This window comes from Felis catus, chromosome B4 (genome assembly GCF_018350175.1).
Source record: "Felis catus isolate Fca126 chromosome B4, F.catus_Fca126_mat1.0, whole genome shotgun sequence".
Taxonomy (NCBI): Eukaryota; Metazoa; Chordata; class Mammalia; order Carnivora; family Felidae; genus Felis; species Felis catus.
Window position 1 is genome coordinate 99,987,727 of NC_058374.1, and position 16,526 is coordinate 100,004,252.

Below are 16,526 nucleotides of genomic sequence, written 5' to 3' on the forward strand. Positions count from 1 at the left end.
AAATGTTCGAGTCCCTAATACAAAGTAAAAACTCACAAATATTACTTTTACTTAATCATAGATACTGACTTTGAAGGTGTTTAAACAATATCCTGAGCATATTTTGCTTGTGGAAAATATTCTGATGATTGTCTAATTGTACAAATTTTCCTCCCACCAGTATTGGGAATTCAATAAATTTGACATTAAAAATTTTTAATAATTTAAAAATTCATTAAAATTCTGGGGCACCTGGGAGGCTCAGCTGGTTGAGCATTCGACCTTGGCTCAGGTCATGATCTCACGGTTTGTGGGTTTAAGCCCTGCATTAGGCTCTCTCTGCTGTCACCAGAGAACCTGCTTCAAATCCTCTGTCCCCTTCCCCAGTCACATGCTCTCAAAAATAAATAAAACATTAAAAAAAAATAAAAATTCATTATAATCCTTACAATTCCTAAGAGTAGTAGTAGTAAAGAATACTGTACATAAAAGGTTTTGAAAGTGTTTTTTTTTTTTTTCTTACTTGAGAATCACATGATATATAGTTAACAGAGGTTCTATGGGTTAAATTCTTTCCCTATGGGAAGTACCTAATTCCAGAATGAAACTAATTCTCTAATCCTAAATTTATTCCTGGTATGACTACAGACTACTGAAATAAAGGTTAAAAGTCCAGGTTTTTAAGAGGTGTATGTATACTGCCTAATTAAGCAACACTAAAAAAAAAAAAAAAAAAAAAAAAAAATTAAGCTGAAGCTATTTTAACTCTATATCTCAATTAGGTGGTTTTCCTTAAGGGAGAACATCTAAACCCTTTATTCATGTATAACTGATCTTCTTAGGAACTGAAACTATTGCTTTGTAAGAATTTAACTAAATTCATTATTTCCGTTAGCGTATATGGAATGTCTAATGTTTGTAGAATCCCTTGGTAGTTAATCAAATAAGGCGTTTCTATTTTCCTGATTAAGTTTCTGCTTTTATAACACAGGAGGGATCACAGTTATGCTTTTTAGTTTTATTATTTTTTAAATATTTTTATTTATTTTTGAGAGAGCATGAGTGGGGCAGGGGCAGAGAGAAACCAAGACACAGAATCTGAAGCAGGCTCTAGGTTCTGAGCTGTCTGCACAGATCCTGACGTGGGGCTTGAATCCACAAACTGTGAGATCATGAACTGAGTCGAAGTTGGACACCTAACCAATTGAGCCACGCAAGTGCTCTGGTAATTGCAAATTTTTAAAAACACACTACAAACTGAATCCCCATGGATAAGAGTTTATAAGGTACAGAGTAAATTTGGGAAACATTTTCCTCAAAAAATTTTAAGTCAGATCTTTTTATAGTTTTTTTTAATGCTTATTTGATTTTTGAAAGAAAGAGAGACAGCTTGCTCACATGCAAGTGGGGGAGGGGCAGAGAGACAGGGAGACACAAAATCTGAAGCAGGCTCCAGGTTCTGAGCTGTCAGCACAAAGCCCCATGTGTGGCTCGAACTCACGAACCATGAGATCATGCCCTAGCTGAAGTCGGACACTTAACTGACTGAGTCACCCAGGTGGCTTAAGATCCCATAAGTTAGATCTTAACAGTAAACAAAGCCTTTTGGTACACAATTCATTGTGGGTAGAGAAAAAAGAGGAATAATGCACTTGAAAACAAGCAAATTTAGAAGTGCTTGCAGAGGTTAACAGTCATTAGGTTAATTGATTTATCTCCGTTCTACTTACAGATTGTCATCTTTACCTTTCACCTATATAACAGAGTGCTTACCTTCACTGCCCAAATAGACTGCTCCAAAGGATGAAAAAGTTTGAAACAAAAGCCGTCCTTTTTTGATGGACGCTCAATGATTTCACAGGCATTCAGAAGGACTGTTCCTACCCACTGACCATTTTTCTGGGTTTTATAAATCAGTAGCACCCCAGGTTTCAAAACACACCACAACTTGGTCCAACTCTTTAAAGTACCACGAATCTACAGAAAGATAAGTTAATTTAGGAAATAAAGCTGTTTTTATCTTTTTTGCTCCACAAGATACAAATTCAGTAATGGCAAATATCTAAAATTTCTACAACATATACACTTAAGATTCAATAGATTTTTTTTTTAAGCTACTAGATGTCAAGGACTGCACAGAAAGACAAAAAGCATGGCTCCTGCTTCTGAAGAACTTAAAGTCTACCTAGAGGCTAGGTCAACAGTTTCAAAGTAATGTGCCAAGTAGAATAGAATGCTTTTCCTAACCCTCCATGCCAGCTCAGGGGCCATTAAAATATACTTTTCCTAGTCCCAAGATTCTCTTCTTCTTACCGTCTATTGTAATTTTATTTGTGGGAGTATAAGATTATTCCATCTTTTAAGATTCTTTCCCCTTTTACCCCCTACATCGACAGTACTGAAGTCACTGCCAGCATGCACACCAGGCATTCCCTAAATATTCACTGAGTGGTAGGAAGAGGGAAGAACCTCCTTCGAGCCCCTAAAATTACCTTTTTTAAGTTACTTTGTTCTTAGTAATTACATAAAATGTGCCATTTAAGTTCTTGGAAAAATTTTAAAACACAGTTACATGAATCTCTCTCTCTCTAGTCTCAAAATGTTCCTCATCCCAGGGTTTAAGGCTATGTCAATAGTAGGTCTATAACTGGTTTTTCCTATCAATGTCTATTTCTGTCATCCGTTAAAAATGTTTCTATGCAAATCACTGAATTCACAATACTGAAAAGAATGCTAATCTACTTAGAATAAAAACTGGGATTATCCTCACTTTTATTTACTATAAAACATCTGCTCTCTCAAAGCACTTACCTGAATTATGAAATAAATATAGGGCTCCCTAACCCCTGAAATAGGCATACCACAATAACTCTAAACAAGAAAAAGTTAGAAATGGGGAGTTTGGAGTCAGGAATGAAGAAGAGAGAAAATCTTTGAGAAAAGTACATGTTTATGTAAAAGAAACAGAGAGATAAGAGAAGCAAATGGAAGAGTTACCCTGAGATAACATTTTGTATTTGGGACACGTGACAGTATAACATGGATGGAAAATGATCAGAATGAAGGTTATGATTTAGAAAGTCAGCCAGGGGATGTGTTAGGGACACTTTTAGGGGGTTAGCTGCAGAAATCCTATGTCAGAAGAGGAAGCTTAGCTCTGAAAAACCCACATGAGATATACAGCATAAAGATTTCTAAGTAGAGTCAATATAAGTCAGAACGTGTCTTTAGCACAACGCTGAAGAAGATCCCAGCACTACCTGAACTAACAAGGAAACTATCATTGGGCTCCCATTTTAGTAAGAGAACTTTGACAAAAGATCTCATAAGGATTATACGTTGGAGGCTGGACCAATGTTTTGGGAGAAGAGAAAGCTTTCAGGGCTGGGGTGACTTTTAGATTAATGCCAGATACTAAAATTTGCTGGGAGACAGAGTCTCATTAGATCATTCTTACACTTTGCATTTAGTCTGAAAGATTCCTACCAAAGAAGAATGAGAAAGAAAGAGTGGGATGATAAAAAAGTAAATAAAAGTAAGTGAAAATAACCAGAGGCCAAAACAAGGTATGGAAACAGCAATATGCATGTTTTTCTGAAAATTAATCCTTTCCAAATAACAATTTTTATATTAACTTTGTTTCATATCTTCTCAATAATGCATGCCACACCTATAAAAATACTAATAATTTAAACAGCAAAATTAGATTATATAAATGTCACACAAATCAAAAAGTCCTTTAAAAAGAACTGCTATCCATTTTCAATGTTATTGTCAAGACAGACAATATTAAGTTTCCTTCTCCCCATTATGACTAGAACATAGAACCTCTGGGATACAATTAATAGTTTGCCAGTGAAAAACAATCATCCCAGGAGTTGTTTTTGTCTTGTAGGCTGTAGGTGCTCTTTGGGCTTTCCTATTCCTGTAGGTAAACATCCAGCAATTTGAATTCAAGCTTCAATACAAACTGACCTTCAACCAATCAGCCATAACAATAACAGAAGGATCTGTGATTGTACTGAGTAACTCCTTTGTGGCTCTTTTCTTTTCTTCTCGGTAATTTTTCTTTTGCACCTATTTTACAGAAATAATAGAAAAATTAAAAATTCACTAGAAATGGGCAATTTTTTTCCAAATTTTTTAGGTCTATAGAATGTAGAGCATACAATTCTAAACCTCTTTTAGAATTCTAGCTTCTTAGGATAAAAGAACTTTTAAAGAGCTGATAGGAATTTTTAGAGTTTAGAATCTTGTTTTTCTGATCACTAGCTCTGTATGTTTTTGAGGAATTTTACTTTTAGTTACACAATACTACATGAATCCAATCTCATGGTTAGAATTTCAAACAACATAAAAAAAAACTAAAGCTGTCTTTATTATACCCTATCCTATTCCAATCCTCAGAGCTGACCACTGTTAACACTTCCAGAAAACACTATCCTTTCAGGCTTTTTCTATGTATACAACCTAAAAAATATACAGCTTTTGTGGTTCTGCCTTTTTAAACACATTTTTTAAAAAGGTTCTTCTATTCAATATTTTTTGGAGCATTTCCATGCCTATCTCAGTAAGAGCTAATATTTACTGGGCATATTCTGTGCACCAATTACTGTGCTAATAAGCACTTTGCATGTACTACCTCATTTAATCTTTGAAATAACCTCGGAAGTAGGCCAATTATTATCTTTATTTTACAGATGAGAAAACTGAGGCACAGAGAGTAACTTGCCCAGGATCACACAGCTAGTAAGTCATGCAGGCACAACTCAGAGGCAGACTGGCTCTAAAAGACATGGTCTTAACCACCATGCTATACTGCTTCTATAATTTTTCTTAGTAAGTTCTCTCACTGATGGAAATCCACTCTGTTACCAGTTTTTCATTTTACAAACAATGCTATGATTATTTGCAACTGGCAATTTTGTTCTTTCTTTGTACTATGATGTAAGAAATAATTAAGAAACCACAAAGTGGTATTTATTCAATCAAAATATTAAAGTTTTACTTTCAGAAGTCACCTGTGAGATGGTCTAGGAAGGCAGGAGTGGATCAACATAGTCTCATTATTGCTCTGTTGTTATTACACAGAGAGAAGAGTAGTGGAAAACTCCCAGTGATGAACTTCTCTTAGCTATAAAACCTTCCTAGTTACACTTAATAGTAAAGAAGTTTTAATAATTATACAACCAAAATACTTCAGACTTTGGTCTTTATTAATATTCATATCTGAATTAACAGATTTAATATGGGATTGCAAATACAAATGCATATAGGATCAGATATAAGAAAAAAAAGGGGGGTAAAATAGACCATGCAGGGACTTAGAGTGGACTGGAAAGCATGTTATTTCTTAAGGTCAAGGATCTGTGGTCATTCTGGAAGACAGTCCAAAGGGAGTATTTCTTAGACAGGGGCTGGAAATCTGAACTTGTAACTGTTACTGCAAATTTTTAAACCATTGTGTGGGTCAAACAAAATATCGATCTGTGGGCCAAATTCAGCCCATGACTTTTAGTAAACTTGAATGTCAAAAAGCATCACAGCTTCCCATCATGTGTTCTACAACACAGTGATATGCCTAACTCAGGTACAATTGTGCAGATACACCAGTCCTCAGCCTCTGGACGGCAAGGTGAGGCCTGAAGCGGCACTGGATGGTCATCAAGTAGCCTTTTCAGTTGACTCCAGTGTGCCACACAAATAGTAACAGTTTTTATGTGTGCCTGTCTGACATTATTTTTCTTTCTTTAGCAGATACATCTCTTTCTGTTATCCTACTTTCAAAAGCACATGCAAAGCATAATGTTATTTATGAAATAGCTGTGGAAACTAACCTTGAGAGACTCTTTTTTTGTGAGCTTGCTTGAAGCTGAACTATCCTTCTCCGAGCCATTATAAAGTTTAGATTCAGACTGAAATCACAGGGAAATGAACAAAAAAGAAATAATAATTAAAACCTTCACTTATTCTATACATACAGCATATAAAAATTAATGTTAAAGCTATGTTTGTGACATTCTTCCCATTTATCACTGTGATACAGCCTATACAAATTATATACATTATACACAAATTATATACAGCATATACAGCCAAATACAAATTTTCAAATGTCAATTTTCCCTATAAAGCATTTGTGTTTAAAAACTAATCCATGTTAAACCACAAAAGTACTAAAATAAACGCTAATCAGGGGCGCCTGGCTGGCTCAGTCAGAAAAGGATGCAACTCTTGATCTTGGGGTCTTGAGTCTGAGCCCCACATTGGGTGTGGAGATTACTAAAAAAACAGACTTAAAAAAAAACCTAGTCAATAAATTAAAGCACAATATAAGATTAAATAAGATCATTTGTAAATTTTTGCATTCTATTTTCTAGACAATTTCTAGGAAACATACGCAATTATTTATTCTTAAAACAAAAGTATCCAAAGGAATGTTAATTTTTTAACACTTAAAATATTCCAAATCAAAAAACCAAACCACGTGTATTCTAGCAAGTTACCGCACGTACTGCCCTATTGCTACTTCTCCAATGGAAAGAAATATATAGATCTTCAGAAATTAGTATTAAAACACTATCTCATTTGTAGTGTTTAAAAACCAATATTCCTAACATCTATTTCTTCCTACCTATCCACTGCCCCTTGGGTATTATGGTCTTAAACTTGTTTCCAGACTTTGTTTATATTTGTTTTCATTTGATCTTCACAAGAACCTTGAAAAATAGATTTAACAAGTGGTTTTATCTCCATTTTACAAATCATGATCTTCTAAACTAACAATAAATAATAAATATACAGGGATATCTAGGTCTCTTAATCCAACACTCTTTTAAGGAAACTACATTCTTTAACCAGAATAAAAGAGCATAAACATGAAAACTGCTTCTGTAAATCTTGGAACAATACAATTAAACATGTTTAGTGCCTTGTGTTCTATGATTTTCATTTTTATCTATGGTTTTATCTATTGTTAGACACAGGTACTTAAAGTTCTAAGCGTGACTCCTAGTGCCAAGAAAGTATGGGGGGCTTGATCCAAATGGTGGCTTTCAAATGCTGAATTGCCAATGTGCATATCACTAGGTGTGCTCACGGATAAAAAAAACAAAAAACTTTGGGTATAAACTCCCTCACTCAATTTTAAAAACCATGAAGGCAGGGACCATATTTTTTCACCAATGATACCCAGGTAACACCTGGGGAAAAGAAAGGGCTCACCAAATACCTGATGAATTAATAAAATGAAAATTAAACTAGCATTTGCAACTCACTTCTTTTACCTCTCCTGAAAATGCCTCTGCTACTAGGTATAAAATATGGGTTATTACAGTGGTGGTAATAATAACTGGCTGAATTAGACAGAAGAGAACTACAAACTACTGGAGGTGGGGGTTAACCCAATTAAATTTTTGTTGAAGTCACTCCTTTCAGGACTAGACTTGAGACACCATAGAATTTACTCTGAGAATGGCACAGATTATGATATCAAAACAATTTTACAAAATTCCTCAAGCCAAACAGGTCTCTGTCTTCTTCTTGCCGCTGAGAACCCAAGGATGGCAAAGGTACTGTCAGAAGAACAGGATGATTTCTATTTCCCACAGTTTAATAGGAAAATGTGTATTATAATGTACTTCTTAGATACTAGTAAATGAAGAATAAATGCTAATGAAAATTAATGGCTACTTATTCTTTACCAAAAACTATTCTAAATACTTCATCCTCACAGCAACCCTATGAGATAGTAGTATCTCCCCTTTGCTAATAAGGAAACCAAGACTAACCAACTAAAAATAACTTCCCAAAGTCATAGAGGCAGTAAGTAGATGAGCTGGGATTTGTTCCCTGGTCTACCGAATTCCCAGTTTCAGGCTCTTGGCCACCTTTTTAATGATTTCTCACCTTTTAAAACTATTCACACAGACTCTCAGCCAGACTCAAATTTAAGATTTATCTTCACGAACAACAGGAATTAATGATTCCTTTGATGATTAAATGAGGTAGTGTATACGATGTGTATAGCGTAGTAGTTGTACGTACTGTGTTTCAGGTTTGTGACTATCTCCTAGATTGCAAATGCTGTCAAAAATTTGATCTTTAAATGAACATTATATGAGAATACTTTCAACTTGCTTTGAAAACTAAAAAATACTACATATATAAGGGATGATGATGATGATGGTGATGATGATAATAAGTTACTATGACTATATCAGATATTCTGATTTGGAAAGTCCTTTTAAATGTCCAAGTAAATATATTTTTGATAGCAAGTGATAGATGATTCAGAGCATCTATAGATAGGCAGATGTACGGCTGAGGGGAAAATCAAGTCAATAAATAGACCTTGGCTCAAAAATCCACTATCCTTGTAACAGGATTCCTTTTATCCCACTAGACACAGTACCCTTGCTGGTAATTCCTTCTGTTGAGATGGACAACATTTCTTTTAGGGGCGCCTGGGTGGTTCTGTCAGTTAAGCACCTGACTTCAGGTCAGATTATGATCTCAGGGTTCTTTAGTTGAAGTCCCACCTCTGGCTTCATGCTGACAATGCAGAGCCTGCTTGGGATTCTTTCTCTTTTCCTTCCTCTCTCTCTACCCCTCCCCACTCCCCCTCTCTCAAAATAAATAAACTAAAAACAAATTTTTAAAGTAAAAATTCTTTTAAAAATGCTAACAGGGTGGCACCTGGGTGGCTCAGTTGGTTAAGCATCCAACTTTGGCTCAGGTCATGACCTCATGGTTCATGAGTTCAAGCCCCACATCGGGCTCTGTGCTGACAGCTCAGAGTCTTGAGCCTGTTTCAGATTCTGTGTCTCCCTCTCTCTCTGCCCCTCCCTCACTCACGTTCAGTCTCTCTCTCAAAAGTAAATAAACATTAAGATAAAAATGCTAACAGGAAGATGGGATGACTTCATTAACTGACTTTTCCAATTCACACTCATTTACAGAATGCATGAGAAATAGAAACCGTATTTTTTTAAATGGGGGGGTGTAAAAAAATGTGGGGGTAAAAAAGGGTGTATTCCAAAAAAAGGGTATATTCCATTGTGCTCACTGGTCTTAATCATGTATTTTAAGAAATAACTTAATCCCAAATCTCATGATCAAAATGGCAGTATTACTACTTTTTGTATCAAGTTCAGAAAAGTATACAGTTAAAATTATGATGGTCTCAGTTACACATACTGATTTTTTAAAATTTTTTTAATGTTTATTTGTTTTTGAAAGAGAGAGAGAGACAAAGTGCAAGTGGGGGAGGGGCAGAGAGGGAGACCCAGAATCCAAAGCAGGCTCCAGGCTCTGAGCTGTTAGCATAACTCATAAATTTAAAAAAAAATTTTTTTTAATGTTTATTTTTGAGAGAGAGAGAGACAAAGTCAGTTATGTACACTGATTAAAGAAGGAATAACAAAACTTTAAGACTAAAATGTTCAGACTTCCATGTGAATGTAGTTTAATGACAAATGTATAAATTTTAAGATTGTTGTGAAAAACAAGAGACTAGGTTATGTGTTAAAATATTTAAGGACAAACTAGCAATTATGAATCTCTTCAGCTAACAGAATTAACAAGTATTAAACCTAAAGATGGAATCAATAGGTTCCAGCTTGGAAAATAACAGGATGAGTATAATCTTACTTACACTAGTTATCACATTAAGAATCCCCAGTCATTCACTGTAATTCTTTGTTTTTTTTCTTTCCAAGTAAGCTCTATGTCCAAAGTGAGGCTTGAACTCACAACCACAAGCAAGAGTTGCACACTCTACCTACTGAGCCAGCCAGGTGCCCCTCACTGTAATTCTTATTCAAAGAAAGAAAATGAATTCTCAAATACCTACTATTAGTCAGGTACTCCGCCAGGCACTTGCAGTATCACAGTCTGGGGTGTTGATCTTATTTTATTTGCCTTGCACAGGCAAGAAAACTAAAGCCACTTTGACTCTTGAGAGTTACTTAATTTCTCTAAGTTTCAGTCTGTTCACTTATAAAATGGGGCCAATAATACCCGTATCCTCAAGTATCGTTATGAGAGTTAAGAGGACACACAGTAAGCTCTTAATACAAAATAGCTATTAATATCACTGTAATTAGTATCTATATAGGTAACATATGTAAGATTCAAACTCACACTTTTTATTCTAAAACAGTTCTGTCCAACAGAACTTTCTGAATGACAGAAATGCCATATGTGGCTACTGAGCACTTGAGATGTGGCTAGTGTAACTGAGGAACTAAATTTCTAATTTCAGTCAATTTTAGTTAATTCAAATTTAAAGAGTCATATATGATCAGTGCTGTTGTTCTCAAAGTGCATTTCTAAAGCCTGTGCTTTTTTCATTAATGCACCCTGCTCCAGTAAAGTATGTAAACTTTCTTTTCAGGCTCCCTGCTCTCTCTGCCGCCCACCTCCCAATTTAGAGACTTCATATGGGTGACTGTGATATGTAAGTATTTAAGTATTTAGGCTTCTGAATAGGAATACTGCTCTACTACATATTCACCAATTCTGGCATTAACTGCCTGAAAATAGGTCTTTACAGTTCTATAAATTTCATTGTATTTCTAGCACTGAAGACCCAAGATAAATTATTTCCTCTTTAATTTTCTTTAATAACACATCTCATATAAAATGATCAAGGAATTTCTCATTCATATGTTTTATATATATATGAATTACTATTAAACTTTCATCCCGAGTACTTTTACACATATGATATTTATGTAATGAATACTTGAAAAGTGTGGATAAAATTTATGTAAAATTATATATACGTATCATGGACTCCTCCCAATCATTCCCATGAATGGAAACAAAAATGTAGGGTTTTTTTCATCTTCTGTTTGTCACACATATGCCCACTTCAATTTTGCTAAGAAAGAGGTGTTTAATCATGGAACAGTTTCTCTCCCACAGAGGTATGCCACAACTGCTACATAAGAACAGCTGCAGACCAGTAGCTGTGGAAGAAAAATAAGGGGTTTTAAAACCAAAATCCAGTGCTGAGAATAGCAGAGAATTTACTAGTTTAAGAAATAGGTTTTCTTACAGTCACTGAAGTTTGATTCCACAAACAAAAGCTGCTTCTGCTATTAAACCTGACCAGAAATAATAGTCAGAAGTCAAATTCCTTAACAAATTATAGCAAATCTAGTGAATTAAGAAAGGAAAACCAATGTGTTACACAATGTTTCTCAAATTTGAGTATTTACCCTTTAAAGAACAAATTCTCAACAGTAAGAATATGCACAAGTATCCCAGTTTGAGAATCATTAATTTAGGAAACTTTATCTTATTCTACCTAAGAAAAGATCTTTCAACTGCAGGCTACTGCAGGAGATCTTCAGCCTTTGGTAAAATGTATGTATTTTGATAGTCATTCAGATAAACTCAAAACACTTAAGAATTAAAACAAAACAAAACCACACACAAATCCTGAGAATTTATCTGAATGGAACCCTCAGACTTCGGTCTGTTACTATAATAGACATACCAGAAACAACAGAACTCTGGAGAGAACACACTGGTTACCAACAGACTGTATTCCCAAGTAATCAACAGCAGCCACATCAACCCCAGTGGATCATGGTTTAGATAAACCAACATAAAAACATGTCATAAAAATTGGATAGGATTTTAGTGTTAGTTCCTCATCTTAAATATTAGAAAAATGCCATAATAATGTATTTGGGGACAGCATATGCTTACCTTGCTCTTTGACATAGAAAGTGAAGATTCATCTTTATTTTGAGAAATGTCTTCCTTTCCTCTGTCAAAACCTTTAAAACACATTGTCATCATTTCAATATTACTATATAGCATGTAGGCATTAGAAAGTAGAGGCATATAAGTCATCCAATTTCAAATACACATTATATTTTATGAACACTGGTATAAAAAGCCTAGACCAAACATAGCGTTAAACTATTATAGTTTAAAAGATTTCTAAGGGATCATACGTAGCTTAATAACTCTTTAAAATAAATTAAGGCTTACAAAGGCAATGAAGTCTTTTCCTGAATCCATCAACATCAAGCTCAAGACCTCTTTTCTGTGATCTCAGAACACTTTGTATAAATTCAGGCCTTGTGGAGCTTTTATTCTAGTGAGCAGTTTTCTAATGAAGAATCCTAACTGACAGAAACAACTCAACATACTTTTCACACCTCTTGCCAAATTGGAAACAACTCCAGAACTGGTTTTGAGAGACTAGGGAAATAAATCTAGGTTGAGGGACAGACTTAAAAAAATCTAACAATGTGCTTACTGTGAGAATTACATGAGGATCCATTAGAAAACACTTAGCATTAAAAAAAAAAAAAAGAAAAAGAAAACACTTAGCATAGCATTTTCCACATAGTACACATTCAGTTAATATTGACTCTTAAGATGATCGTTGGCACTAATGCTGCACAAATTGTAAAAAGATAAATCTAAAATATACCAATGCACTGGGATGAACATGCACAGATCCCTGCACTCATGTAACACGTTAATGTAACACTGTGCCAAAGCAATTAACAAATTAATGTTATTATAATACAATGAGAGAAATGTTAATACTGAAATTTTTGTGTCAAGTAAAAGGAGTACTCATTTTAATAATGTTCTTTCTACTTTTGAGGGAAAGTATTATTAACTCTTCCCTATAATTATTTGTTCTAAGTCCAATAAAAGCCTGTATTAAATAAATATATATATAATTGTTCATAAAGCAGCACTTAAAAAATCATCAGTAGCACCACTGCCTGAAGCATTTAGCAATCCGTTCTAACATACCAGTGATACCATTTATTCTGCATTTGGTTTATATTAGCTAAAAACAAATCCATTCCAATTTCCTAATCCAGAGATTTGGTTGAATTATTTTCTGTAATATGAAGAAGGGATCTCCCCCTGTCCTCCCAACTATGGTAAGGAGAAGGATCACTCAAACCCAATACTAGGGGGGAAAGAACTTTCATAAATGCAACATGAGATTTTAAATAACCAAAATTTTAGACTTGAGTAAAAAGCAAACTGAAGTTATATATTTACTCAGAATAATAACATTTTGTTAATATGTAATCCTTAATACTAACAACCTCACATAAGTTACTTCAAAGGTTTTCTACATATATGTGCAAAAGAACAAAATTTTCTAAAAGTATATATTATAAATATTTAAAAAAATGACGTCATTTATTCTCACAAGAACAGACTTTCAACTTCAATTTCTCTGAGATCTTGGGTTTCAGCTGAATGTAGCCCAATCCATTTATTAGATTAACACCCATTTTGAAGTAGAAACCATTCTACTTTCACACATCATTTTAAAAGCGTAATAGTAAATTAAAACAAAAGTAAAAGTTATAAATCTGAATAGACTTTGACATGCAAATAAGTCTTACAGAAAGTTTCTAATGTTAAAAAAGGACAATCACAAACCTTTGTTGTATATTACCTGCCAAACCCAGTAAATGAATATACCACTTTAAAAGATTCTCTATACCTCAAACTTGCCACTCATTATTTTAAAAGCTGGCCCTGATGACTCCCAAGTTACTTAAAATTATAGAGGGATAAAGCAAGATGCCAAGTCTGGTCAAATACTTGGGAGTTTCAACTAAGGATAAATACAAGTAGATAATCAGCATAATGTACAAGGAACATACAAAAATGTTCAAAAGCCTTAAAAAGGAAATATTGCCAGATTGTACACTAAGTTTTCAAGGGTAATTCCAAAATAAGCAAAGCACAAAGTGTCACTCTAGACACTTTAGTCTGTATAAAGCTGGTTTCCTAAAGACGTGTAAAATAAAAGCATATTTATTAGAAGCAAAAAGGGGTCTGCCAAAATACTTCTTAGGCTTTTATTTTCCACCAGGTGTGGTGATTCAAAATACTTTAAAATTACTCCTTTATTTTTAACATTTATTTTTGAGAGACAGAGTGCGAGCGGGGAGGAACAGAGAGAGCGGGAGACAGAATCTGAAACAGGCTCCAGGCTCCGAGCTATCAGCACAGAGCCCAACGCGGGACTCGAACTCACAAACTGTGAGACCATGACCTGAGCCAAAGTCGGCCGCTCAACCAACTGAGCCACCCAGGCACCCCACTCCTTTAATTTTTTAGAGTGATATTTATAGACAAAATCCTAAAGCTTATAACATAATTATTAATAATGCAGAACAGGGGCGCCTGGGTTGCTCAGTTGGTTAACTGTCTCACTCTTGATTTTGGCTCAGGTCATAATCTCCTGGTTTGTGAGATCCAGCCCAGTGTCTGGCTCTTCACTGACAGCACGGAGCCTGCTTGGGATTATTTCTCTCCCTCTGCCCCTCCCCTGTTCCTGTGCACCCACTCCTCAAAATCAATAAATAAACTTAAAAAAAAGCAGAACGGTTTCAGATCATGACTTTTTACCAAGTTTGTGTATCAGTGACTTTAGCAGTAAATGATCTTCCTGCTATTCTCCTTACTGCCTCAATGATACAGAGACCTATATCCCCATCAAAATGCTAAAACTAAAAAGGCTATCACTTTCCAAGTACAGATGAGAATGTGGAGCCTCTGGAAGTCTACTTGCCATTGATGAGAGTATAAAGGGGCATAACTACTTTGGAAAACTATTTGAAAGTATGTACTTAATCTGAATATATGGGTATTCTACACAAACCAATTCTAATCCTAGATAGACCTGAAAGAAATGGTTGTATATATATCAAAAGAAAGTACAAAAATATTCAAAGCAGCTTTATTCATAACAGCCAATATCTGAAACCAACTCAAATGGTTATTAATAGAATATATTGCAGTATATTTACACGATGGAATGCTGCACAGCAATGAAAAAGAGCCAATTATTATTACATAAAACAGACATAAATATTGAGTGAAAGAAGCCATGTCTTCCCATTAAAAAAAAAAAAGCACACATTGTATGATTCCATTTATATAAAGTTCAGGAAATGGCAAATCTAATCTATAGTGTTAGAGGTTGTTACAGTGGTTTATCTTTGTTGTAGGAGGAACTGATTTGAAGGGCATAAGGGAGTCTTCTGCGGATTTGGGAACTGGTTACATGTGTCTATGTGTAACCTAAAATTCAAAAAGCTGTGCATTTAACTATATGTAAGTTATGCCTCAATTAAAAAATAAATAGGGGCACCTGGATGGCCCAGTCAGTTGAGTGTCCAACTCTTGTTTTCAGCTCTGGTCATGATCTCACAGTATGTGAGATTGAGCCCTATGTTGGGTTCTGTCGGGCTCTGCACTGACAGTGTGGAAGGAGCCTGCTTGGGATTCTTGCTCTCCTCTTTCTCTGCTGCTCCCCCACCAGCATTCTCTCTCTCTCTCTCTCTCTCAAAATAAATATTTTTTTTAATGGGGAAAAATAAAAATGAAAATAAAAACTCACCCAGCCTTCTCTATTCTATTAGTTTATTAGACTTCCACTTTGACATCCTTCCTCACTTAGTCTATACCCCTTTAACCAATTTTTTACCTGCCTAATTCTGATTCATTCATCAATAATGATAAGTAACACAGTATTAATGAAAACAATAAAGCAACCAATATCCATTTGTAAGAACATTTGTGATTATGACACTTATGCTAGTGCTTTAGTTTCTAATCTTTAAAACACCACAAAAAATTCCAAATGTTGGGGTGCCTGGGTGGCTCCATCAGTGAAGTGTCCAACTTCAGCTCAGGTCATGATCTCACAGCTCGTGAGTTCAAGCCTCACGCTGGGGTCTGTGCTTTGGATTCTTTGTCTCCCTCTCTCTGCCCCTCTCCTGCTCATGCTCTCTCTTTCTCACAAAGATAAACATTACACCAAAAAAATTATTTAAAAATCCCAAATATTAACTATTTTATAGAATTGAGGAAATCAAGGCTCCCAGAAATTAAGTAATTTGATAAATGTCACTAAGTCAAAGTGTCAGAGCGGATAGAAACTTAGGTCTAACTTTAAAATTCATGCTGTTTTTATGGGGCACCTAGGTGATTCAGTCAGTTAAGTTTCAGACTCTTGATTTCCACTCAAGTCATGATCTCACAGTCATAAGATAGAGCTCTACATCAGGCTCTGCACTGGGTGTGGAAACTGCTGAAAGTCTCTTTCTCCCTCTCCCTCTGCTCCTCCCCTGCACGCACATGCCTCTCCCTCTCTCTCAAATTAAAAAAATAAAATTAAAAAAAATAGTAAAATAAAATTCATGCTGTTTTTAGAATGCCAGGGTACCTCTGAAGACCTAAGGCCACCTCTTCTGATAGGCCTTGCTTTGACTGTGTAGGCATAGTTAGCAGTCCTCTTCTCTGAGACATACAGCATTTCATACATTTGTACTACCATATTTATCACAATCTGCTTCAATTATTTTTCATGTTCATATTCCATACTTGACTGTGAATTCCTGAAAAGAAAGGTCTAATCCTTATTTACCCTTTCAAACAGAGAAATTTGATAAATTGATCCAAAAAATAACAACAGTGTACTCTGTTACTTGCAATTATTTTATTAAATATGTGAAAGACAGCTTCAGAAAAAT

General features: G+C 35.0%; 1 protein-coding gene and 1 non-coding gene across 13 annotated transcripts in view; both read right to left on the reverse strand.

Annotated features, from left to right (window-relative positions):
- OSBPL8 (oxysterol binding protein like 8) overlaps positions 1-16,526 on the reverse strand; it is a 153,887-nt gene that overhangs the window by 36,740 nt on the left and 100,621 nt on the right. For all 12 annotated transcript variants that reach the window (XM_023257268.1, XM_023257267.2, XM_023257264.1 and 9 more), the window contains 4 exons: positions 11,701-11,771; positions 5,817-5,894; positions 3,955-4,056; positions 1,753-1,956 (listed from right to left, as the gene is read on the reverse strand). In XM_023257268.1, coding sequence (XP_023113036.1) covers positions 1,753-1,956; positions 3,955-4,056; positions 5,817-5,894; positions 11,701-11,771 — 455 coding nt within the window. The remainder of the gene's footprint in view (positions 1-1,752; positions 1,957-3,954; positions 4,057-5,816; positions 5,895-11,700; positions 11,772-16,526) is intronic.
- On the reverse strand, positions 10,830-10,960 carry LOC111561570. The gene has a single exon (XR_002744212.1). It is a non-coding gene; the product is annotated as a small nucleolar RNA SNORA41 (small nucleolar RNA).